Source organism: Cyprinus carpio, chromosome B20 (assembly GCF_018340385.1).
Source record: "Cyprinus carpio isolate SPL01 chromosome B20, ASM1834038v1, whole genome shotgun sequence".
NCBI classification, from domain to species: Eukaryota; Metazoa; Chordata; class Actinopteri; order Cypriniformes; family Cyprinidae; genus Cyprinus; species Cyprinus carpio.
The window spans coordinates 12,379,230-12,407,117 of NC_056616.1; the positions used below are offsets into that span (position 1 = coordinate 12,379,230).

The 27,888-nt window shown below is 35.9% G+C and overlaps 1 protein-coding gene across 2 annotated transcripts; it reads right to left on the reverse strand.

The window, feature by feature from the left end:
• Positions 1 to 2,969: 2,969 nt before the first annotated feature.
• Positions 2,970 to 27,616, reverse strand: prkchb (protein kinase C, eta, b). 2 transcript variants are annotated; one of them, XM_042746508.1, is made up of 14 exons: positions 27,488 to 27,616; positions 17,612 to 17,675; positions 16,999 to 17,155; positions 16,855 to 16,889; positions 16,669 to 16,748; positions 16,459 to 16,588; positions 16,239 to 16,369; positions 15,969 to 16,115; positions 14,576 to 14,749; positions 11,967 to 12,121; positions 7,954 to 8,092; positions 7,666 to 7,854; positions 5,193 to 5,339; positions 2,970 to 4,313 (listed from the first exon to the last, which is right to left on the reverse strand). In XM_042746508.1, the coding sequence occupies exons 3-14, from the start codon at positions 17,052 to 17,054 to the stop codon at positions 4,167 to 4,169; spliced, it is 1,530 nt and encodes a 509-aa protein (XP_042602442.1). In that variant the 5' UTR covers positions 17,055 to 17,155; positions 17,612 to 17,675; positions 27,488 to 27,616; the 3' UTR covers positions 2,970 to 4,166. The 2 variants fall into 2 exon arrangements, with proteins under 2 accessions (XP_042602442.1, XP_042602441.1); XM_042746507.1 differs by lacking the exon at positions 27,488 to 27,616 and adding an exon at positions 20,189 to 21,105.
• Between the last annotated feature and the right edge of the window lie 272 nt (positions 27,617 to 27,888).

A 27,888-nucleotide genomic window follows, 5' to 3' on the forward strand; every position in this document is an offset into this window, starting at 1 on the left:
ACTTATTTATTATTTATTCATCCTGAAAGTGATTTTTGATAGTGTTCATTATTTAATAAATAAATGCTGTTTCCGGTGAAGGAATGCAAACTGCCTCAACTCAAACGAAACCAAGGAAGGTTTTTGATGTTTTGATGCTATACAGTCAAATTAGCAGGCGGCTGCAAGGTGGTTGCAAGAGTGTTCTGGATGGTTAGCAGGATGTGGTTAAATACTGTACCCTCCATATTGACACCCTTGGTAAATATAAGCAAAGGCGGCTGTGAAAATAAATTTGCATCATTGATCTTATTTGTTCTTTAATTCAAAAATATTTACAAAAATTCTCACCTTTCTTTGAAGTAAAACAATTGGGGAGAAAATCTCATTATGAAATAAATGTTTTCTCCAATGCATGTTGGCCACAATTCTTGGCACCCCCAAATAGGGGTTGGCAAAGCCCAAATTCCCTTAATCCTCTGACCTGAACCCTGTAGGGAAAATACATTGCAGTAATTGGCTGCCAATAATTGTGGCCAACATGAACTAGAGTAAGCATTTATTTCACAATGAGATTTTCACCCCAATTTCAATTGTTTTACTTCAGTGATGGGTTAGAATTTAGTAAATTTTTTGAATGAAAGATCAAAAAGATGAACAATGCAGATTTATTTCCACAGCTACCTTTGCTCATATTTACCAAGGGTGCCAATATTAGTGGAGGGCACTATAGTTATTGGTCTTAGTGGGCCTTAAATTTTGCCAATTTTATGGTTGTTTAGGGAAGTGGCTGGTGTTGCTGACGAAATTTTCAGCAGAATTTCACCAGCATTATTTGGTTTCTTCCTGTTGGCATGACCTTATTTGCACTCAATAGATATTTCCTTTCAGCACCACCAACCTAAATTATATATTCAGGTTTCAGTTGTTATATATGCATATGTAAAAGCACATGTTTAACCAAAAAATCAGTCAAATTCTCTTCAAGATAAAATTGCTCCAGTATTCCATGAAAATGACTATAAGTTGTAAGCTGTTGTTTATAAGCAGTGTGCCAATGGATACAGCATCATTAGGGTTAACTGTCAGATGCAACCAAGGCCATATTTAAGGTTTCTCCTGATGTGGAGGCAGAGATTGTCACTGACTCATGTTGATCACGGACAGACATAACTAAAATAAATGGACAAGGTATAGAAACTAATGAAACTGAAGAGATTAAGTGGAAAGCACATGACTCGAATGAATGACTGATGAAACAGCAAGAAAAAGACTGAAAACAGTTCTTCACTGTCAGCTAGCTGACCTCCATAGAGGTTAGAAGTTTAAGGAAATACACTTGCACAAGTCTATGGTGTCATACACAAGTCTTATTGTATAAAGAATGATACATGTTCTTAATCCAGATATGAGAGGGAAGATTTGAGCTTTTATGGCAGTTTGCTGATGTTGATGGTTGTCTTTTGCTGTTGTAAAAGAGTTTCTGTCTTCCTGCACCTGACAGCTTTGATCAAACCTTCAACTAGAGGAGTTGCTTTAGCAGGTGTTAAACTCTTTCACCTGTCAAAGTGGGTTGTGAAGGGCTTTAAGGCTCTAAAAATAAGCAGTTGCTTTCTCTCTGCCATTCAGGAAAGATAAGAGGAATTACCAGGTTGCTGCTATACACAGTAAACACTGTTTCCAGTAACGTCATCTCATGTAGCATGAAGCCCAAGACCCAAATTACAGACTATCAGAGTCTGAGTCAAATATGGCAAGGGAGGAAACTGAGGAAATAATTAAAGATAAAATGCCATATATGAACCATCCTGCTCCAGTTCTAAAAATATCATCACAGTATGTCCATCTCTGAGATCAAGGAAATCAAAAACAGTAATTTCTTTTCCAGTTGGGAGTAAAGATTTAACAGCTGATATCATGCATCATCAGGAGTGTTTTTTTTTCTTTCCATGGAGCACCGCAGAGCAGGACATCTGCTAGTTTCAACTCCAACTCACATGTTCCCAAAAAGCCAGTGGGACCAAAATGTTTGTTTTTAATAGTTAATAATGTGACCATTATTTCTGATGGTGGAAAAGTGAACAGCCGAACTCTACTGAAACACTGTAGGATACAGAAAAGCCCCTGAATAGAATTAGCAGACACTCAGAAACACTTCAGTTCCAGTAAGAGTATACTCTGCTTGCCAAGAGCATTATTTTTGAATTTGAACCACTTTAAAAAAATGCAATAATTTTGGCATATTTTGAAGAAACCCAATGAACTTCTCAGCAGTGCTGACTCAATGAAAGGTCTGAGTCATGAAGCCACCTCCCAACCAGACATGGCTGGTTTTTGGCAGTTTAACACCACAAGCCTAACTGGAAGAATCACCAGAACACTAGACTACAAGTAAAAAAAATTCACACAACATCCCTGAGAATTCAGAATGGAGAGTATTTCATCATTTTATCACCTGCATTTAACTGCTTCTGGAAACAATATCAAAATATTCTGTAAGGGTGAGAAACTTACAGTGGAACTTACAAGTGAAAGGGGTCAATCCGTAAATGTTAAAATACTCAATATGTCGCAAGTATAGCCACAAAAAACAATTTGCATCTTAACATGATTTTAGTGTAAAAAAATCATCTTTTCAATGTGAAGTTGTTTTTAGTTCAATTTTACAACTTTGTTGTCATAACAAAGTAATGTCAAAACACTAAAACGGTTATAAAATTGAAAAGAACAACTTTTCAGCTCAAATAATACACAAGTTCTAAAAGAGGAATGCTTTTATAAAATTATGAGTAAATGTTATTTTAAGTGCCTCTGAGAAATTTTTCTTAATGTTTTAAGAAAATGAGTAGAAAGCATTTTTTCTGGTATTATGCCTCAAATTCTGTTGATTGATCCTAACCTGTATTAAACCCGCAATAGTGGTGTAAGTGTATTTGTGTAAGGTATAAGTATATTTAAATAATACCAAAAATAAATTGCTTGACAATAAATAAGCAGATCATTCTTTATCATCTCTAAAACAGCTTTGTCATTATTTATCTAATTATAACTGCTATTGCCTGCCAGAAAAATGCCAACCGAGTTTCCAGTTACAACTGGTTTGGGGCAAGCGCGTAAAAACCCTTATTGGGTAATGCCACTTTTCAAACAAGAGAATGCTTGAATAGAAAACATTTATCACTACAACCAAATTTCCAGACATGTAATTCGAGCACAAAACAGTTCAATAGAAAAGAAAAAAGAATGGGGTCTTTAGTTCAGTTGTATAAGCTACTTAATGAAATAGACGTGAATTGGCAGCATAGAACAGACCTCAAGTTAAATGTTTTATGCTCATAAAAGCATCTTAACCCCATTAACAGTGTGCAGCATTAGTTGATGGTGTATTATCAGTGTATAAAGGTTGCTTCAAATACTGGGTAAGCTCGTGAGAACAACAAATGAATCAAGGGTAATAAATTATTAATTGAGGATTTCCACATCTACGGAGAAATGTGACATGACCGCAGCTCTGTTCTGTTCTTTGAGGTGAAAAGGATATGTTTTTTGTTTTTCTCATGAAAGTTTCATGATTCTATCTCATGCCACAAGTCCCCTGATTCATTATTCAATGAACTGGACAGGTGATATGTGTTGTCACATGTGCTTTAGGTAAACCAAAATTGTCTCTTATAGCCTGTTACAAAAGGATTTTCCAAGTTCATAATTTAGACTTTAGTTAGAATTACTTTACAACACATCACATAACTTAACAACTCATTACACTGAATTAACAGCTCAATGTAAGTTACATAAATTTGTTTCCATGCTTAGTAAAGAGCTGGAAGACAAAGCACTTGGCAACATACAAATATTATCATGCTAGTAATACACTTGTAAAAAAAAAAAAAAATTGTGACAGACTTTGCATACATTTATGCAGATAAAAACATTTCAAAAAGCATCAGTTCATTTCAGGAGATCATTATTTTCTTCCTTTCATTGCATTTACAAATAATCCTTTCGTCTGGATGATCCTGTGGAGTATATTGTATTGCTTTCTTCCAGTTTGAATCATGTCCATATTCTTGACAGACTTGGCAAAAAGTTTGTCAACAGAATGTTTCACAACGAGTTCGCTAGAAGCCGTTAATTAGGGAAAGTAACATATAATCTATGTATGTAAAATAAATAAACCACAGCTGATGTTAGTGCAGCCGCAGCTCTGGAGCTGTGTAGGTGAAGTCTTTAAAATCCTCCTGGTGGAAAGGAAAAAGACTGTCCTCGATGGGTGTAAGACAGGGTTCCTCTTGAGTGAAGTCAGGGTCAAAATTGTTTACATCCTCAATAGAATCCTGCAAAACAAAACAAAACATTATTTTTGACCAATATTCACACTTATCAGTTCTTTGATTTTATTCGGTTATCAGTTATTATATGTTTATCAGTGTACTGATAAATGCCACCATTTGGTGGATCTATAAATAGAATTCAACAACAGTATTTTAAAGTACATTTATTTATTTACTTAATTTTGTTTTCTATTTATTATATAATTTATTTAACATTGTTCACACACACACACACACACACACACACATATATATATAAAATGAAATATATTATATTAAATTCTAATATGTTTGCGTAAATACAATGGAATAACTAATAAAATTAACAACAACTACATTAATATTAATAATAAAAGATAACTTAGGCTATTATTATTAAGTCGTGGGAAGTCGTGGCCTAATGGTTAGAGAGTCGGACTCCCAATCGAAGGGCTGTGAGTTCGAGTCTCGGGCCGGCAGGAATTGTGGGTGGGGGGGAGTGCATGTACAGTTCTCTCTCCACCTTCAATACCATGACTTAGGTGCCCTTGAGCAAGGCATCGAACCCCCAACTGCTCCCCGGGCGCCGCAGCATAAAAATGGCTGCCCACTGCTCCGGGTGTGTGTTCACAGTGTGTGTGTGTTCACTGCTCTGTGTGTGTGCACTTCAGATGGGTTAAATGCAGAGCACGAATTCTGAGTATGGGTCACCATACTTGGCTGAATGTCACGTCACTTAATATTAAACTAGTCATAATTTATACTGTGTTTAATTGTAGTAGTTGAATGATAATACATTATTTTATCAAATAAATTCAAATGAAATTAATTAAAAGAAATCAGTAAATAAAAATAGGTCCTGCATATTCAATATAAATACAAGAAGTGGTGATGTAGGCTTACTATTCGAGGTGTGAAAGGTGGTGTGATCTCTCGTCTGTTCAGCTTCTCCCAGTCCAGTCCTGTGAAGAACGGGTGTGCAGTGATGGCCTCTTCTCCTCCATCTCTATCCATGCAGCCCAGCCGACATGCTGGGTCTCTGCTGAGTAACTGTGTAGAGAGTAAACAGAAATCTTCATCATCTATAGCTTTCGAATCCAGTATGTTTGAAAAGTGCACTTGAGCTACAGTATCTTTCAGATAAATGCCACTTGGTTTCTTATGCATGAAAATGACTATATTTTAAAGGGGTCATATGATGCTGCTAAAAAGAACATTATTTTGTGTATTTGGTGTAATGGAATGTGTTTAAGGTTAAAAAAAAAAACACATTATTTTCCACATACTGTACATTATTGTTTCTCCTCTATGCCCCGCCTTCTGAAACGCGCCGATTTTCAAAAGGCTCATCTCTCTGAAAAGCGAGAAGTGCTGTGATTGGCCAGCTATCCAGCACATTGTGATTGGCTGAATGCCTCAAGCGTGAAACGGAAATGTTACGCCTCTTAAGATACTGTGAAGCCTTATCCGGCCGGAGCGACGAGACAAACACATAAAACCCATTATAAACATGATATAAACATGATTTCTAGTCGCGTTTTCTTTTGGAAGGCTAAAACAAAGTAGTTTTGCTTTCTCAACGAAACAACTTCACACACCTTCGCCTTGAGTGAGCAGAGGCGGGCGGCTTGAGAACGGTGCGGCAGGCGGATTCTACGAAGGAGCGTACCTAGTGTGCCAAAGGAGCATACCAACCACAAGTGACGACCCCGGGCTGTACGGTGCTTCGTCCATGGTGAAAGCCGATTCTGCGATCCACAGTACAAAGTTGATGTATTTCCTCAGCGACCAGCACGGATCAGCCCCAGGCATGACGAAGCGGATATCGACCTCTTTTAGAAGACCAAACAAAGTAGTTTCGCTTTCACAGTGAAACACACAGCGTCGATACGACATGGCGGCAGCGGCAACAACAATACTACAACGAGAATAAAAGGTACGCCTTCTTTCTTTGCGTGAACATCTGGGCGGCATTATGCAAATCTTCCCACATACTGACCTAGAGATGTAGGGGCGTGTTAGAACGAGCCGTTTCAGGGGGGCGTGGACGAGTCTCAACTTATAACTTATACTTTAAAGTTAAGTTAATATAAAGTTAACTTATACTTTGGATTTGAGACTTAAGTCTTTGCAGCTTTACAGATCTTCTTTATTCACCAAGAGCTTGTAACACTCCAAAGAGAAAAGAAAATTTGAAATCGCATCATATGACCCCTTTAACTCCAACAAGTCAGAATTTGCCTTATGCGGATAAACTAGAAGTGATATTTTGTTAAGAATCACTGGAAAAATACAACTTTGTCTTTTTACACTTTCACAATAGTCCAGAAAGTTTACTGCCCAAAATACTGCACAGATCACTGACTTAAGCCCTTGGAAACATTCCCAGAGTTATTAGGGATTTTACTCCACTAATGCAAGAATACCTCTACTCAGTCACGTGATGTTAATCCTTCTACCATGACACAGCTCTTTAACCCTTCATGGGGCACAGTGGAGCTTATGTAATGACGCACAAAGGACAGGGACAGTCTGTGATCCTGATATCCTGGGTCTTTTGAGGGAAGAAACTGCAGCCCACAGGCTTTGCCCTCCGCAGCAAATTAGCCTCATGTTTACTGGTGCTTATATGGGAACAGCTGGCCAAAACCCACAGAAAAGCCTCTCCGCTGCATTAGCCAAGAAACATGTTCACTTGGAGCTCTTAAATGAAGCCAGTTTTGAGTTTTTTTTTTTTTTTTTTTTGAGTCATGTTTCGGCATGAAGGCAATGGAGTAGTTTTGATTTAAATGTCTTGGCAATGAGTGATCAAAACAGAAGAGGAAGAGAGTTGTTTAATGAGATATCACTACCAGGAAAGTTACAGATTTCCCAACATAGCTGCCTGAGAGTCAAAACACTGGAGTTGTGTCCTTAGTGTAAAAGTAAAACAGTTTGTCTAGTAAAAAAAAGAGAGACAAATGTACTTGCTATGGAAAACATTGGATTTCATTAAAGTGACATCTGTGAGTGTTTACATATGAAGTTATAATCTAGCTACAAGGCTTTTTGTGTTGTTGAGCTACAGTCTTCATTGCTCTGGTTTTATTTTAATTTCGCATTTGCACTTTGACATGTAGACAAGGAGATGAGGAGATTATTTTATTTCTGTGGAGACAGAATGTAGAATATAAAATTATATATTTGAAGGTTAAATACATGGCTAATACCTCTGTCTTTTAAAATCCAATGTTGGATTAAGCCGAGCTACAATGACTTTTTCAAGACCTTTTAATGAGACAAACTGTCTTAATCCGACTGAAATTAAACTTTTAAAGTGCATGCAAACAACCTTTGTTTAATCCGTCTGATATTTTGACTGTAGATCTAGACTCACTCCTCTAAGGATGTCCTCTGCCTCGTTGCTGAGCCAAGATGAATAAATTATCTCATCTTTCAGGATGCACTCAAACAGCTCGTCCTCAGTTTCTGCTTCAAATGGAGCATGACCTGACAGCATCTCGTAAACCAGCACACCCAGAGCCCACCAGTCCACTGATACGCCATACGGCTCCTCCAGGATGATCTGAGAGAGACATAACATATAACATGCTATATAGGAAGAGAACACACTCCCAAATATTAAGCACCATCTTCTTTCAAATGATCTTTTAGTGATGCTCACCTCAGGTGCAATATAATCAGGAGTCCCACAGAAGGTACTAGTGAGTTTTCCTTCACGTATATCCTCTTTGCACATGCCAAAATCTGCCAGTTTACAATGGCCATCTCTGTCCAGGAGAATATTGTCCAGTTTTAGGTCCCTTTGATAGAAAAACAAAACATTTTTTTACTATGCTGTAGTAAGTGATCTTACATTCTACAAAATGTACTATTTGAAATCAAACTGAAGTAAGCTGAAGAATTAAAATACAAACCCGGTTGACAAAATTACTAAAACGTAAACTAAAATGGAAATGAAAACTGGAAATATAAAAAATAAAATCAATTCAAAATACTACAATGGTATTAATAAAATAACACAGGGTGTACCCGTCAAATAAGTGATAATATTTTTTACATATTTTCCTTGCACATTGAATACATGAGAGTACAGGTTTTAAATATTTTATAATATAAATATCCATAAATAAATACCATTACTTTTTACTTTGACTAAATACAAAAATCGTATGGATTTTCTTTACTTTGTGTAATTCCACTGAAATTATTTAAACATGTTAAAATGCATTCTATGCACCAGAGAATACTCTTACTGGTAGCTGAAAACAATTATTAAATGCTTTAAATAGCCAAAATATTTGATAAATGGACTGAAGGATTTGTTTAATTTTATGAATGACAGGTATTACAACTCATGTGTGCCTAAGCATTAAGTCATCAATAACAAGTGAAACAGCCAGTAGTAGCACAAAAATGTAAACAAAATATTGCAAACACATCATGGTAAATAACAAACAGGGTTCACAGAGTTCAAATAGTACTGACACACAATGACAGAATGAGCATGTAGTGCAAATGCTTGCATGCTTGACACAAGGGTGAAGAGTAATCAGCACAAGAAGCAGCATTCAGTCTCCTGTCATCAGATACGGAGAAGCATATTGATCCCGTGGAAAAGTCAATGACGGAACGTAAATTGGACTAACAGCCTGCAGTGGTTAAAGTTTCCCAAGGAAATCTGGTCTGATTTCATTAGAACACAATTAACAGAGGAGACATTGAGTGTTGACCTCTTTACAATGGTGTTCAAAGCGCGTGACTCTGCCGCATTACCTAGTAAACAACAAAGAACAGAGTGTTTTAAAGCAAACACTCTGATTCCATCACTCACTACCTCATTCAGTCAGGGTATTAATACATCAATGTATGTGCAACACTGTTAATGATAAAGGTATTTTTGTGTGAAACATTCATAAAATCATTCTCTTTACTTGAGAATAGCTGAATCAGTCAAATGATAAAGGAAGTTTCCTTGCATATCTGGAAAGAAAATCAATATATATATATATATATATATATATATATATATATTGTGTTTTGATCAAATTAAGAAGCACAATTGTTTTCAACATTGATAATAATAAGAAATGTGTCTTGAATGGTAAATCAGCATATTAGAGTGATTTCTGAAGGATGCTGGAAATGTAACTAAATAAATTACATTTTAAAATATTTGTGTCTTCTTGTTTCATCTCAAACAATTTATACAAAGCTTATTCTTGTTTTATTAATCAAGTAAATGGCACAAATGGAAGAGAGGGAGAATGACAAGAAAATCAAAAAGATATATTAACTTGCTGTATTTCATGCCTAATGAACAAGAACAGAGACATGCAGAGCCTCACGCTCACAGTGTCGGAGAGTTGGCGCAGGGAAAAGTAACAGCGTGGCAGACTCACCAGCCTGGCCATCAACCACAGAGACCTGGCAGAACTTTTTCAGGCCCTGTAAAAATGGACAAGTCTCTTTTTTGCCCAACCATCAGTGACGTAACCACATACTTTCTTCTCTACGTAAAACAACCCAAGTCTGCCCAACCTCACTTCACCCAGTGCTTTCCTGTCTGCTCACTACTGTCCTGTCGTCTAAAGGCAAAAGCCCATAAATATAACTTAAAAAATAATAATTATGGTTTATCAATGAAAGGAATAGTTCACAGAAAATGTACTAATTTACTGACCCTCAGGCCATCCTAGAATTAGATGAGTTTGTTTATTCATCGGATTTGGAGAAATCTATAGCTTAACATTATTTGCTCACCAGTAAATCCTCTATAGTGAATGGGTGCCGTCAGAATGAAAGTCAAAACAGCTGATAAAAACATCACAATAATCCACAAGTAATTCACACAACTCCAGTCCATCAAAAATGTCTGGCTCAAATACAAGCCCATAATCCATAATAACACTTCCTCCAGAGAAAAAGCACATCACCTGTTGTCCTCTAACAAAAAACAAAACAAAATCCACTAACATATTTGTTCAGAAAATTGGACTGTGCTTGATCTTTGCATGTTTCTCTCCTGATTCAAATGGACAAATATTTCACTGGAGAAAGCAATGTTATAGATAGAGGACTCTCAAAATAGATTTGTTTATTGTAAACATACAGCTTTTCACTTCACAAGATGTTAATTGATGGACTGGAATTATGTGGATTACTTGTGGATTATTGTGATTTTTTTTTAACTCTCATTCAGACGGCACCCATTCACTTCAGAGGATATCAATTGGTGAGCAAGTAATGCTAGATTTCCCAAAATCTGTTGAGATGAAGAAACAAACTTATCTACATCTTGGATGGCTTGAAGATGAGTACATTTTTAGCAAATTTTCCTTTTTGTGTGAACTATACCTTTCATTAAAAAAAAAAACAACAACAGAAAGAGCCTCCTTGATGCCCTTTTGGAAACCACGTGTACATTAGCAACAGTGAATCAGTTTGAGAACTGAATAAACACTCTGCATTTGCAGTTTCTCCAAGCCTCCATGTAGAACCTGAGACTAAAACACTAAAGTCATTAATGCACTCCTTGTTTCTGTCATGCACTGTCCAACGTTTTTAAATGAACCCGGTATAGTCCAGTCCTCAGATTAGAGCAGAGCCAGATTACATGGCATTACAGTAGCCTCTAAAATAAGATCGAGGGTAAGTAAGGTAGAGTGGAGAGGAACAGCTTAACTCAGAGGTCAACGAATCATTGTACTGCTGGATTATAAAAAAGCTGTGTTACAGGTGGTCCCTTAAGATCGATGCTGAAATCTTGTAATGGGCATGATGAAAATATTTTAATATATATTTGGAATAATATCTTTGCATACTATATTGCACTTCGTAACAAACAAAATCATGTGATAAACTCTCTCTCTCTCCCTCCCTCGTGCTCTCTGTTTCCCTGAGTAAACAGCTTATGTAATTATAGCTCCACTGCATGCTGGGCAGGGCTGTAACATCAGATCTGGTCTTCACTCAAAAATGTCCCCACAGTCCTCTTGCACTACAACACTGCCATCTTTTCCAAGACTCTTTATCATTCCCCCCTTAAGCTTCACTACTCACAGAAGCGTTATAATTACCCTAAAATAATTATCTTTAAAGCCCAACAAAATCAAAAGGAAAGGTGAGAGTGCCCATAAAAGGGGCCATACGGTTGTAAAGATGACAGGGGTTCAGCAGAGTTCGCCACCATTCCTCTAAAGGTCCCGCAGGGAAGCTTGTAAATGCCACAAGCCTTATTTGAATGGGAAAGCAGTTTGTCAGATGTGTTTATATTTGGGCTTGGCTCTATTACAGGGGTGTTTAGAAAGCTTACTCAGGTAGGCAAAGGTCATGTGATTACAGCCAGGAAGAGCACAATGTCCCGCCATGAAAAAGGAAGACTAAGCCAGGGGCGGAGACTGTCTGTAAAATCTGACTAAGTGTGTCAGGACATGCGCAGACAAGATTTCACAGGCATGTCAAAGCAAATAACTGAGGGCAGTGGCATTGGAGTGTGAACATCTGCAGTATTTTCAGATGAACATAATGAATTTCAAATACACTTTCTTTTTAAATTGGGAATTTAAATGTTTTGTAAATTAAACCAGTGAGGAAACTATTACATCCACAGCTAGCTCAAAAGTAATGTAATGACAGGAAATGTGCGATGTTAAAATAATCCTCAGTATTCCTCACCTGTAAATGATGCCTTTGGAGTGAAGGAACATAAGGGCCGAAATGATCTCTGCAGCATAAAACCGTGCTCGTGGCTCGTCAAAACGCCTGCACTTCTGGATGTGGAACATGAGGTCACCACCATTCACAAACTCCATGACAAAGAATAACCGCTCCTGAGAAATGAATAGCACAGGTTAGCATACACATGGAAAAATAACATGGAAAAACATTTTATAAAAGTAAGGGAATATATTATTGTACTCTTTCCAGCATTTTTAACTACAGTATGTGTACTTGTGTACTAAAACACAGTGATGCAGTACAAAATACTGCCATTCAAAAGTTTGGGATCAGTAAGATTTTTAATGTTCAAGGCTGTATCTATTTGATCAAAAATACAGAAAACAAACAAACAAAAACTTAATTTTGTGAAATATTACTGCGACTTAAAATATATATATTTTTTATTTTAATATACTTTAAAATATAATTTATTCCTGTGAAGCAAAACTGAGTTTTCAGCATGATTACTTCAGTCTGTAATGTCATGTGATCCTTCAGAAATCATTCTTATATGCTGATTTTAAATTAATGTTGGAAACAGTTGTGCCGCTTAATATTTTTTAGGACCTGTGATTCTTTGATAAATAAAAAGTTAAAAAGAACAGTGTTTATTCAAAATATATGAGTTAAATGGATAAAAAGTGATAGTAAAGACTTCTATTTTGAACAAATGCTGTTTTCTATTTTGAATAAATGCTTTTTAAATTTTTATTCATCAAGGAATCAAAGAAAAAAGTATCACGTTCTAAAAATATTAAGCATTACGTTAAGTTAAAAATGCTCTTTAAATAATCTCTTTACTGTCACTTCTGATCAATTTAATATGTCCTTGCTGAACAGAAGCATTACTCTCTGTGTAGAGGTTTATATGATTTATTAAAATGTGTATAATGACATAGGTATTACAATGTAACCATGGTTTATGAGGACACTCCCAAATGACCTTTAAAAAAAATTATTTATATATATATATATATATATATATATATATATATATATATATATATATATATATATATATATATATACAAAAAAGTGTTTATTTTGTTTTTTGTTTTAAATCTAAAAGTGCATTCAGTTTTGTGTGAGGGGTAGGTTTAGGGTGAGGGGATAGAAAATACAGTTTGTACAGTACAAAAACTATTATGCCTATGGAGAGTCCTGTAAACCACATACAAATATGTATGAGAGAGATAGTGTGTGTTTGTGTGAGAGAGAGAGACCTTGCAAGCCACTTTAATTAACAAAGTATAAACCCATCATATGTTAATTAACATCATAAACACACAAAGGAGAAAAAATTAAGAAGAGAAAGAAAAATAGAGAGAGAAAGAGAGATAGAGAGATGTAGTGTTTGAGGTCAAGAGGTGTAAAATGTGTAAATCAACAGAAAGCTTGCATCACTTCCCTTTAGCTAGTATCCTCCCACACTTTCACTGAGTCGCTCTGGTATGCAGAAGACAGGCTACTTCTCCTCAGCAGGAAGTGAATACTGTTCCGCACAATGTGACTCTAAACAAGAGGCTCCATCTACTGTTTACATTTGATATCGCAATAGTCATCACTCATTTGGATTATTTTTAAAAGATAGGTTTTTATTTTAAATTACACTTCCAGAAAGGGCAGGAATCTTATTAAAACAAACTAGAGTGTATATAAGTGAATAAGTAGCATCTGATATCACTTTCAATAACTCTTTTGTTACTGAACCGACTGCTATTCAGCTGTCAGATTTTTACCGTCAGGTTACATTCTCATGAAAAATACAATCAGTTTCAGAACACTAAAGGCAAAATCCAAGGCATTTCAGGAATTTTAAATGCATTTTGTTGATATGATGTCAAGGGGTTTTTGTCAAACAGCATTGTGTTTCCTGGTTGAGTGAGGGACATGAAGTGTCTACATTCAACAAAACCTTTTTCCCGGTTTGTCAGTCAACATGGAAATCATGGTCACAGAAATCAGTCTCCACTGCTACGTCTAGCGTGATTTCTCCTTGGCTCACATTACAGATTACCTACCCGATAACACGTAAACACATCTAACACTGCATTGAGTTCACCCCTGACCGACTATGATCTGCATTTTCTCTGGCTGTTTCAGCTGAAGGCTGTTTGAGACACATTTCTAGATTCTTCTATTGTCAAAGAATGTGCCTTCTAAGAATTCATTTGTATAATTAGGAATCACACAGAGTTCAAAGTGCCCTACACTTTCAGAGATAAAAGTACAAAAGCTGTCAGTGGGGTGGTACCTTTTCAAAAGATACACTTTTGTTCCTGTTAGGTTCTAATATGTACACTTTAAGGTACCAAAATGGACCCTTTAGGTACAAACATGTACCTTTTGAAAAGGTACCGCCACAGTGACAGACTGTGTGCCTTTATTTCTGAGAGTGTATAAGAAAAAATAAATCTGTAGAAAACAATCTGTAGTCATTTTCTGCATAGACATTATCTGTTAAGTTACATTTAACCCTAAAACACAACACAATGAAATGTGTAATTCATGTGTTATATATAATTTTTTTTTTTTTATATATATTACTATTTGTTGTCTCTTACCGCAGTCTGAAAGCAGTAGTAGAGCTGTGTAAGAAATGGATGCTGGTGAGCCAGAGTCAGCACTCTCTTCTCAATCATGGTTGCTTCTACATCATCTTCTTGCAGTATGACATCCTTCTTCAGCATTTTTACAGCAAACACCCTGTGGTCACTTTTTAGACGAGCCAACATCACCTATGTACATATATACAATTATAGATTTTTGTGGGTTAAAAATGCATGTCTGTTTTACAAGTACACTTTTAAAAATACAGGTTTCAAATGGCGGTTTTCCAGCGATGCCACAGAACTATTTTCTTCTTAGTGTGACGAATATTTTGAAAATCTAAAGAACCATTTCTATTTAAAAGAACCTTTTGTGTTATAAAAAGGTTCCATGGATAACAGTTCTTCATGGAACCACAAATGCCAATAAAGAACATTTACTTTTAAGAGTGTACAGCTGAACTGGTACTGGAATTGACATAGTAAGACTTGATAAGAATCAAATGGAATGAACGGTAATGTGTTTTTATCATAAAATTCTGTTAAATTACTGTTACAATGCTGCAAAACAAATAACTTTTCACCAAAGCATGAATAGTAATGCACAGTGAGCAAATTGCAAAAAAGTCAATGATAACACTTTAGTATAGGGACCAATTCTCACTGTTAACTAGTTGCTTATAAGCATGCCTATTATTAACATACTGGCTGTTTATTAGAGCTTATAAAACACATATTCTGCATGACCACATTCTACATCCCTAATTCTACCCAATACCTGAACTTAACAACTATTTTACTAACTATTAATAACTATTAATTAATGAAGGCAAAAGTCGTAGTTAATGGCGAGAACTGGACCTTAAAATAAAGTGTGACCAAAATTTTTTATATTTTTTTTTTTTAATGAATCTATTAGTCTGCATTTACATTGCTTAATTTTGATGAATTATATTCTCTACTGTCTATTGCTATGGTTATCACTATGTCAATTGATAGTCATAATCAATAAAGAAGATGAGAGGATTCGCGAGCATGCAGAACACAGAGTTTGAGCGGTGATTGAATTCTGACTAAATTGAACGCAATGGCCAATCAGAGATGTACAAGAAATCAATAGCTATATCTGTGATTGGCTACACTGCTCAACGCTACAAAAACATGTTGTAAACAAAACATTTAATGCTGTCCTGAGCACAAACACAAAAACGCACTGGAGAGGTTGCCAAATCTGTATCGGTTATATCTTATTATCACAGTCTTAACTGAACTGCTCTTATTTTCATTTGAGGGTGCCTTTCACTGCGTGAGAAAATTATCGTGTGGCATCAGAGTGTGGGAACAGTGGCATTTGCATGAGTTTTACACTGAGTGCATGAGAGTTGGCAGACCTGCCTGTATGTCTCACCTTGCCAAAACTGCCTTTCCCCAAAACCTGCAAGAAACTGAAGTCTTCCAGACCAACTTTAACAGTATCTTCCTCTGGCTCTTCAAGCGTAGGCTGTATGGTTTTCATGGAGTTCTGACCCTTTATTCCTGGCATGTGCAGAGAACTCTGTGAAAAAGTAAGCAGATATGTAAGCAAACGCAAGGGTGGAGAAATATCTCACAAACAAAATAAATGTGCATTTAACAAAACCAAAATTCCCTGATAAAGGAGGCTTTTTTATAATGTTACCTGAGACTTTCTTTTAGAAAGCGTGTTGAGCAATCCAATCTCAGACAATTTGCTGGCAAGTTCAGCACTGTTCACCCCACAGTTAAGTGCAACATTCTGTTCACAGCGTTTGTGGATGTTCATCTTGCAACCTGGATGAATCCACACCACACAGATGACAACAACAATCTTGCCCCTATTGTATTTCAATGCATTTCAAGTCGAGTAAATATGTGCTTACTCTTGCATTGGAGTCCCTGTTTTATCAGGCCGTAAAGTAAAGATCCGCAGTGGTTACAGTATGTGGGAACTTTATAGTTGTGCTCTCTAAAATGGTGGGGTAGATTGATGCTAAAGCCCTGTCTTTGGTCCTGTACACAAAATAATATGTATGTGGGAAATTGATCCACAAGACAATATGCAATATGCATTTACATACTCACACTCTTACCTCATTTGAATCTTTTTTCATACGTGTACATTCACTAACAACCAAATCATGACACCTCTTGTGAACCACACACGCACACACTAGAATAATGAGGCATACAAGTGAATGTTGTTAATCCTTGTGCATGAAGTATATTAAAACATATGGGGAAATTATTATTCCACTAATATAAGTAAACATAGTTACCTTGACACTGATAACCTTGCTTTCCAAAAACACCCCTGGGGAATGATTATATGCTTTTAATCACTTGGCATAACACGTATTATGCAAGTCTGATTTGTTGATTGTTTTATGTGCATGAAGGTGTGTTTTCAGTGCAAGTCTCACCAGATGAAGTTTTTGCAATGGCAGCAAAAAGTAGGCTGGGGAAGGAAGGTTGCCATAAACTTATGTCCATAGACTTGGTGGACCTTTCTTTTCTTCAAAGCTTTTTGCCTTTTTCTTGTAAACTTTTTATGGGGTCTCAGTCCATTTACAGCTTCATCTGAAATGCATGGCAACACTCAGTAAGCACAATTAAATTGCTTACAAAATTAAGCATAAACTTAAAACAAAGTGCTGTGGGTAAGTACTACTTTAATCTAGTTACGATCCTTATACATTTTCAAAAGAATAAAACTTAAAAGAGAGCTTGTGTATCATGTTGAAAGACAAAAATACAACAAGATCTTAAAGAGATAAAAAATGGTGAACAAAACATTCCCTTCATCTAAAAGAAAAATGTCACATCAGGTTTCATTCACAGCTTAACTGACTACCATAAACGTTCTAATTAATAATTAGTAAATCTTCATAGCAGACAAACACAGAATCAGCATAATTATATTAAAATCAAAGTATTACACAGAATATAACTGATTTTTATACAATAATAATTCAAATAAATAGATATGGTTAAAAAATAAAATACAAATATCTATAGTTATCAAAAACAGCTAACCATCTGTAAAGGTGCCGGTGAGAGAGATGGTGATATACACACTCCCCTCGGGTTCCAGTTTCACCTGAAAGAAGAGATAGTCAGTGAGATAACACTTTAAAAGCTCACTAAAACACTCTAGGTGCTAACAATATGATAAAATATCACTTTTAACAAAAGCATTTTAGCAGGCCTGATATATGGAGGACATACTTCATTTCCTTCACAAACAAACTAAAAAAATACTTTTAAAGTATTTTAAAAGCCTAAACATTTTAAAATACTTACTTATTCCACAATGTGATTATATCACATGTAAAATTATTGTTTTAGCCTGAACACATAAATATTTAACAATTGAAATTAAAAAAAAAAAAAAAAAAACGCATTATACTTTTCATTAAGCTGGTAACCCTGACAAGTAAAAGGTGACACATTTAGGTAAATTAAAATGTTTTTAGAGTGCAGGATGTGGCTACTGTGTGATGTGGTCACCACTTAGCATAAATTAAAATGCTGTGAGCTCTTGTTACAATGAGTGAAAGCTTGTTTGGTTTAATGTATAACATAACATAATATAACATCATATTTAACTGCAGCATATTATCAGAGTCGTATCTCTAGCTTTTCACACTAACCTTCTAGCACAGTCTTAGTCATTCTATCTTGCCATCTAAGTCATTCTCTCACTTATTATCATTTAGCTTGCCCTGTAGTGTGGGAGGAATTCCTGTAACATGAGGCAAGACGAGGAAAGCAGGACGAGCTGGTTCAGGGAGTCAAGTCCACAGCATGCACCACCAAACACAACAAGTGCTTCAGAGATCGGAAGGTTTAAGCATTGACCCAACCACTTCAATAGTATTTAAAAAGCATAAAATTTAAAGAGACCAACACAGCATCTGATAGGACACTTTTTAAAAAAAAAATATAAAACACATTATAACTAGGTTGCCAGTAAACCACCATGGGAGATGCAAAAATAACTAGTATTTAATTGACCAACTCTCAGCTGTGAAGCCAAAGCATGGGTTTACCCACAAACCAGTAGATATGTTTGGCAGCTGGCTTTAAAATTACACTTCAGACCACACAACAAAATGGAAATCATAACAAAATGTCAACTTAAGTTCTGATAACTATTGCAATTCATACATGTGGGGAAAGTAAGATGTAAAACACAGGAGAGGTTATAAGGGGCGAAGAGAGGAATCTAGCTAGTTTGGTTGAGCAGCATGTCTGCACTGGTGGTATGTGAGTTTGCAAGCACGTCCCCCACAAACAGAGTGAGAGAACCACATTTGCAAAATAACCAGCACATTTTCTGCAACCTATATTGAAACGGTGATTATGCAATTTGACTAAAGCAAATACTAAAAATTATGGTATCATGTTCAGTGTTCAAATGTTAATGTGTAATTTCTAAACACGTTTTAGCATGAAACATAATAACCTTAAACACCCTCAGCATCATTTTTTCAAGACTTAAAAAAAAACTTCACAAGGACTGATCTGATCACGGATTTGATCTGATTTTATCGCTTGGACTAAAGGAAAAGCAGAACACGAGTATATCAAACCGCACATCTACGGTTACCCTATAGATGCAAGAGAATGTAACGCTCTGAAAGTTTCCGTGATGCATGGTGGGGTGCAACATGTGGTTTTGAGCACAGCCTAGTTACTGCACAAATGAAAGCGACAGGACCCTTTTACAAGAACCCTAATAGGCCTGTAGTCAGGAAAGACTGAAAGTGCAAAGAAAAGAGGCCAATGGTTTTTCACATCTCTCTTACTTTGTATTTTGTGTTTTGTCTGCAAATGCATATCAAAGTATTTTTTTATCAAAAGTAAAGGATGTGAAATTTGGGGGGGGGAGAGTTGGGGGGGTTTCCAAGAATGTAGGCCACTTTAAAACACAAGTAACAAAAAGTTTCACAACCTTTCAATAAGTCAAATAAGTACACAAAGAAAGAAAACACCTGTGCTAAAGGTAACCACAGCTCGCTTTTTTGCACTTTACATTTATAAAACAAATTATTTGTCATGTTATCATAAATGCATAAACCAATATATCACAAAAATATTATCACCAACTGTTTATCACATCAACATTTCCGCCTCAAATGAATTATTGTAAAAGCCCTGTAATATTGGCCAGCTGCTTAAGTAGCCACTACGTTAATGGGATAGATTTTCTCAAAAATGAAAATTCTGTCATCATTTAAATTTCTCAACCTCAAGTTCTTCCAATCATGTACGAGTTTCTTCTGTTGAACACAAAATATGGTAGGCTATTTTGAAGAATGTTGCTAACCAGACAGTTGACGGTAGCCGTTGACTTCCATAGTATTTTCACCTTATTCTATAGAAGTCAATGGCTACCGTCAACTGATTAAGCAGAACTGTCATTAATGGGTGTACTGTGTCTTTAAGACGGACTCTTTAAAACTAGTTCGACCAATTAGTAGGCTAGTTAGCCAAGGGATAACAAATCTTAGCCTACTATTCAGATTTAAATTAGACCTGTCTACTTTTTACTAGTCTAAGCAGTCAATGCAACCTGTCCGGTGTGTACACAGTAGCCTAGAAACTCACCCATCCTTCAAACGTTTGTCTTGTGTTTGACGACGTTATAAAGTCCTCAAGCTGGATTCTGTAATTGGCGACAAAGTCGTCGTAGCCTATAGGAGTGTTATGGAAAACAGCCAGTTCCAGCTCTTTGCCATTTGTGATGGAAGGGCAGAATTCATCATTGAAGGTCGGATTGTTGGTCTTCGATTTTGTGGCGGTCTGTCCAACTTTCAGATTATCAACTTTAACAACGATATAAGGATCCAGGACGAGTTTCTTATGAAAAGTGTGACGAGTTGAAAAAGTTGTTGGTTTTAAATCCACCGCCTCCCTGATACGAAGCCTCATAAATCCGTTGAATTTCATATTGTAGGTCCAATATTTAATATTCGATGCAAAAACCTTCTATGCAATAAATCAAAACAAAACAGTCATATAGTAAAAGGTTTTTTTTTCAGCTAACACGAACTCATAATAAAGAACAAAACAACACGTTCAAGGAAACGTAGAAACAAAGCAAGTCTTTTCGTAACATTGTCAGTTTAGTAGGCTATAAAAACTAAAAGAGCAAACCACAGAGAGCTAAGCAGTCGTCCTCTGCAGGAAATCGTATTCTGTCTCTCTCTCTGTTGATCTGTGTGAAGTACAGCGACAAGCTTTCATGGGTACATGCCTCATTCCGCGTTTGTGCCGTCATCTAGTATAGAAACTATGCAGACAATGCGAGCATAACAAAGACAACGCCGATGAATTGACACACCTGACTCAGTCCTTCCCTTACAAACAGATGACATGGGAATCCATTCATTTTGAATTAATCACTATTAGGGCTGGAATGCAGCATGTTTTTCTGTCTTTTACTGTACAAAGCTACTAGTTTAAATGCTATCAATCCAAAACGAATAGGCTATGAGGCTTCATGAACTGATCTATATATGAAGACACTGACTTTCCCAAGAAAACAGAGCGGAGAAAATCTTATGATGTCCGCTAGAACTGGAGGAAAAAGTGAAAGTGAAAGAGAGAAATCATGCGACGAAAAATATTAAAACATAAGTTACCTGCTTTGCCACCAGCGCTGCAATGTGAATGTCAGCAACTGAATCTAATATTTGAATCTTAAGTATAATAACTAATCTAATAGCCTATATTATCTAATATATTATTATATAGCCTATTATTAAAAAAGTATATTATAATATATTTTCAAGACCAAACTGATGCATGAGAAAGACATTTTTTGATTGAAATTGGGTTGGTGAGGAGGAATGGCACTATTATTTTGAACTGCTAAATATAAGTGTTTTCAGTTTGTGTAACCACTTTGTAATATATATATTTTTAATACGCTTTTATCTTAAGATTTCATTTTAATTTGAGTTCATATTTAGGTAATTTCGTTATGTGCTTTTGTCATTTTAATGTCATTATTTTTGTTTAAATATTTCTATTCATCTCTTTTTGCTTATTTCATATTTTATTAATTTCAACTTAAAATGATTTATTTCAGTTAGTTGCCAAGGCAACATTTCAGTTTTTTTTTTTTAAGTTTAAGTTTTTCATCGAATATTTGTAGTTTATTTCAGCATCAACAAAACAATAGTAGTAGTGCTATGTACGGTTGTCCAGAAGAGGGCAGTGTTGTGTAACGCTGAATTGTGGCATCAGACCATCAGACATCACCTCTACAAAGGGTCAGTTGCATAAAATATTTAGAACTAGTATTACAAGTAAGTCATCTAATTATTATTATTTTTTTTAATACTGGACGTTTTAATTTTTTATTTTGGTTACATAAAAGCATAGATTAGTCTAAGATGAATCCAAAAAATAAGATGATTACACATTGGCTAACTGTTAGCTGTTAACTGTCAGACTTGCTCTTAAGACACAGAATCTTAACATAGAGGTTAAGTTCATACAAACAGCCCCAGTTTAGGTTTCAAAGTTTCTAAAAGAGCTGCTCCAGGCCTTTACAGTCTGGCTTTGCAAATACAAATTTATGTGATTTATGGAAGTTAAACTTGCTAGCTTGCCAGATGGACTATTTGCAAGACTTTTAAGACCTTTAAAATTATATTGTCGCCATTACCAAATCACAGCTATTATTGCATTTATAAAATAATTGACAAGAGTGAATTATAATAATTACTATGGCCAATCATACATCTCTATCATGAAATAGCATTCACAGGCCCAGCTCCACAGGGTGGCTGGGTGGGTCTGGCGCACCCAATTATAAGTTTGGCCCAGTCAGGCAACCACCTACCTGCCTCTTCCCCAACCATCCAGCCCACCATGTTTAATTACTTCTGTTGTGGTTACTGAAACAATAATTGATGTCTGTATCAAACAGTGGATGTTGCATGCATAGATATAGTCTATACACAAAGAGCACTAGATGTCACTGCAACTCAAGATGTGCCATTATTTTAGAAATATGACACCGAATTTTCAAATGTGCACATGTAAAATGTGCTAAGGACCTAAACTAGACATTTTTATCACATAATGCTCGATAAGCATGTTTGCTTTTTTCATTCATACAATGCAAATTCAAACATTTAAATCAATAAGAAAAAAATAAAACAAAAATAATTACATTTAGAAAAATATAAAAAGCCTCACAACAATATCTCTTTTTTCAAAAAAAAAACACAAAAAAAATACCTGCTGATGCACTGGAGGAAAAGTCGGCGTGAAAGATACGACATTAAACTAAAAAAACAAACAACAAAAATATAAAAAACACAACACCTGCTTTGCCATCACAGCCCTGCAATGTGAATGTCAGCAAGTGGGCTACTGAGTTTCTATATTGGCAGCCAAACGAGCTAGGCCTCAAACTGTGAATAGCACCTCATTCATCATGCTCCATAAAGAACCCAAGGGAACACGTGCACCATAACCACAGGCATAAAAATAGACACTGCAGATTCACTAAGGCTCTCTAAAACACCTTCATATACATATCGGGGCATATTGATCTGAGGAATCAACTACAGGTTTCTTAAGTGGCATAAGAGCAGACTATTCAGACGGCTTATGCATGTTTTTTTTTTTCTTCAATTGTGCCATATAGTGTCTGAAACCAAACCCGATACTGTCTATACTATTACTACGAGAGGAATTTTTCAGTGTATCCACCTGCAAACTGCCATCCAGTTTTCCCATATAAAACTGTAACTGTAGTATATATTCACCTCCGTCTCTCAGGTACAATGACAGCACATTACAAATGTCTATAACATGACTGACATTAGTTGTGTGTGTCTAGTGGGCTGAAATAATTAATGCTACATGTAAAAACTTGTAGCATTGTTAACACTCTGTCCGTTGTATTGCAACAGGCCTGTAATTAACCCTGCATGTCATTCTTATGTGGACAATGCTGCTTACACTCACCACCTTCTATTTGTTTGAGGAGCATGACAGTAATTTCTGTCACACTACAACCTTTAGGCAATGACTTGCAGCATATCACATTAATAGCGAGCTTCTAATACAAAGTGGTCCCATTTTAAAGTTATCAACCTCTTCTATAAGCTCTTCACAAGGTCACAATTCATCTTTGAAGGAAGAAAAACAACATGTTAAGGATCCGATTTAGAAAATAATGTGGACATGTGTAACCCAAGCTCCCTGCTGCTCATTCAGATGATTGAGAGTGGCCAATAAAAGCTTCATCTATTTTCTTTGGTTATTCCTTCAAGGGCAAATAAGTTTGTGTATGTGTACTGTATGTGTGAGAGAGAGAGAGGCAGAAAGAGAAAGGTATGATTAAATTAGAAATTATTATGAGATTTTGTGCTCAATCAATTTACAAATTTTGCAAAAGCCAGGAAAGAGGTTAATGTCTTATGGACTTTTGCTTTTAGGACCCACACATACAAACACAGGCACATACAGTAAGCATGCTGGAAATGGAAACCAGTACTTTAGTAGTGAATTCTGTATCAATATCCATCTCAGTCTTTTTTCAAATTCTAAAGCAAGTGCTTAACTCGATTAAATGTATACTTTATAGCCTGTGTTAGCACACAGACAATGTATAACTGTACAACTCAAATCCTCCGTAGGATTTACCATAAAAACTGATGTGGACACTCTTTGCAGGAATGTAAAGCTTGGGATACGCAAGGTCTGCAGGATGACAGACCTATTTTTTAAAGTCTTTACCGTTAGCTACAATTTCCACGCTTGTGAGATGAAGCCATACGCCTGTGACTGTGGAACACATGGGAAACATTTGCCCACTAAGCTCTAATTCAGCCCAGCTGTGTGGACACACCACTCTGAGGATGAAGCTTCAGCCACTGCTGAATTGATTCTCACCAGAGGGGAGAAACTGAGAGCGAAACGTAATTTTCTAAACCTGGGTCTCAATAAGCCTTTCCAGTGGATCCCCCATCCCACAAGAAGTGCTAATCTTAGTCTGGCCTTGCAGTGAGAGTTGGTGCTTGGTTTAGTGCTCTGCAGCACAATGGACTGTTTTTGTACAGCTAAAATAACTGGAAGTGGCCCACACCAAAATGTCTGCTCACACTCTTATGTTAAAAATAAGGTGGATAAAACAGTTCAATAAATAAAAAGTTAATACTGAATAACACATTTTAAACACGTTTTAAGCACAATACTGACAGCTAAATTATTACAAACAAAGCCACAGATGAACCGCTGAACATCTGAGTGGTGCATTCCTGAATCCTGAATGAATCAGTGTTTTTAAGCGAATCAACTCAATTAATTATTCAGATAATTCAAACCTATTGGTGTAACAACGTAACATGCAGAAAGAAACAAAAATCCCCACCACTAAACCACAAACTGATAGATAGTGACTAGTACACAGACAAGCAGAATTACTAGCAGGAGCAGGAGCAAGTATATTATTTAATGATTAAAATTATTTTCTTGTAAACTCTATCAAATCCCCATACGGAAGTGCACTAACCAACCTTGAACCTGAAATGTTCGTCTTTGATCAGCACCTATAGCAAAACCAAATTCTATTTGAAAACAAACACATCTAATCACAGTCAACTTTAGTCACAATTTATACTAACAGGTCTCAAGATATATATCAACTTCACAAAGTAACAGCCGTTTACTATAAACCCCAGATGGAAAGGCACATTCCAGTGACAAATTAGTCACCATTAAGGCAGGTAAGCAAGGTGGCCTGTTGATTTGTGGTTGGTAAATTTGGCCAGGAGGGCAAGCCTGAGGGTGAATGGCTATTTCTGGGAAGACTGAGACCTACAGTTGAGGGACATGTCTAAAATAATCTATGAGGTTGCTCCAAAATAAATACTATTCTGAGACCTAATGGAAACACATAATCCAAAAAAATAAATAAATAAACAATATGGATTGAAGCCAAGACTAATTTTCCGCATCTTTATTCACAGCGTGGGCCAGCAGGTTCAGGAAATCTCTCGGAAAGCCATGAGTATTAGTGTCCAGGCCTCGACCGGATGCCCCAAAGCTCAGGGTTCAAAATTCATCCCATTCTTCCCTCTCCCAGAGCTGAGGATCGATGGGGAAGAGAAAGAAAAAAATATATGATGCAAGACAGAGTCAGTTAATATAAAACATAAATCTCCCAACATTTCTTTTGCATTGTTATATTATTTAAAATTCACTTTGTTTACTGTTATGAGACCATACACATATTTTCATATTTACATGGCAATCCCCACTCTATCCTAGTAAACTACGCATCATCCATGAGCCTTAAGCTTTCACAACACAGCACAGCGTCCCTCAGGGATGTTTTACTCCAGGTCTCGGCAAAGGTAATCCCCAGCCTTATACAACAAGTAGTCCTCTTACACTGTCCCATTCAGAAACAGCCCTCACGCCCTGGCCTCTCCCTTTTTCCCCACCATCGGCAGGCCAGCTGTCACTGTAAACTGAGCCGGGTGGACCCTCGCGAACAGCTCAGCCTCTGCCCAGCTGCCGCCTTGGGATCTTATCAGCCACAGGACCATGCAGCTCAGACAATATGGACATGGTTTGTGTTTCAAGGCCATTCAAAATGACCTAAATGACATCAATAACACACTTATGGTAGAAATGGATTAAAAAAACATAGACTTGTGTGTTGAAAACCAATGCATATCTGCATTTTTAAATTAAAACTTGAAGTTTCATTTAAATTAATTTAAACTTACATGCTCAAGCTGAGTAACAGCAGGAGTGAGATGTAAAAAAAGGCCTAAAATTTAAACAAAACTTCACAGTGTGTCTCAGATTAGATGTACAGTAACTTAAAAATAGACATTGGCTCAACAATCGTAAGCAACAACATGAACACAACCCACAAGGACATTTCTTAAGAGAAATTTATTTCAAAACTTCCTTATATTACTATGATAAGAAGAATGCCTTTCAATTTAAAATGGGTCAATGGCAGTACACACTGACAATAACACACACAAAAAAAGAACTTCATTTTCCAGAATGCTTTAGTATTAGTGCTCGAATGGATTATGCCTTTTTTTCTGTTACTGATAAGTATGAAAGTAAAAATTATGCATACTGTGTTCATGACGAAAACTTTCTTTACTGTTGCAGAGGGCAAAAAGTTAACCATTTTTAATCGTATATTTTTGGATATGCATTTATTTTTATGTTTAACATTACAAATATTGTCTATGACAACTGTTATATTTTATAAATGTTTGAATTTTGACATAATTTGATACTTCTCACGCTTTTTGACTCAAAAATGTTGGTAATATTTTGGTTACCATTAACATTGGTTACTATTAACAAAATCTTAAGAATCCTATCATATCTTTGTTTTTTATCATTAGAACATGAGGGTGAGTAAATGATGACTAGTTTTCATCTTTTAGGTTGAGTAAATGATGAATTTTCATTTGTGGGTCAACAATCCCTTTAGTTATTTTCATCTATGAACACAGCAAGCTATTTCCTTCCTTGGGTATGATTATTTGATTATTGATTATTTCTGATTCCTCTAAATGACAGCAATGTCCTGATGTGATATCAAATGTATAAAACTCTCAGAGTGAAGTACAGGTCTTCATCCCAGAAATGGATTTCATGACACAGCAGCACCTCAAACAGCAGCCTCTTAATTAGAACAAATTCCTTCCCTCCAGGCATTCTTGCAATAACAGTGGGACTGTAATTAAACTCAATTAGCTCATCAGCTTTAAAGTGGGTTAAGTGATGTTTACTCAACATGGTCTAATTGTGTGGCATATGGTAAGCTTGGTAGATGGAAGTGTAGGGGTGGGTTTGTTGTTGGATATTTTGGGATAGGTCTGCGGTTAAGCTATTAGGGATTACCTGGGCTGATGGTGGCGGTCCTGACGGCCCTGAGGGGACGTGAGGGTTGAGAATTCAGAATCCACCCCATACAATCAGCAGGGGGCTTCAAGATCTCTTCCTTTTGAGAGCGCTCTAACAATGTCCAGAGAGAGAGAAATATACAATTTTATAAAATGATTTATATATACTAATTAATAACATACTTAAAAACTAATAATAATAATAATAATATGTCATTTGTTATAATATTTTTATAATATTTAAAATAATAAATCAAAAAAGATATATAAACTGTTTTATTAAAATTATCCTAAAATAATATAAATATAAATTTTTCAATATTAAATTATATAAAATTAAATAAAAAATAAAACAATGTAATTTTTTTTCTATGTATAAAATACACAGACATAGATCAG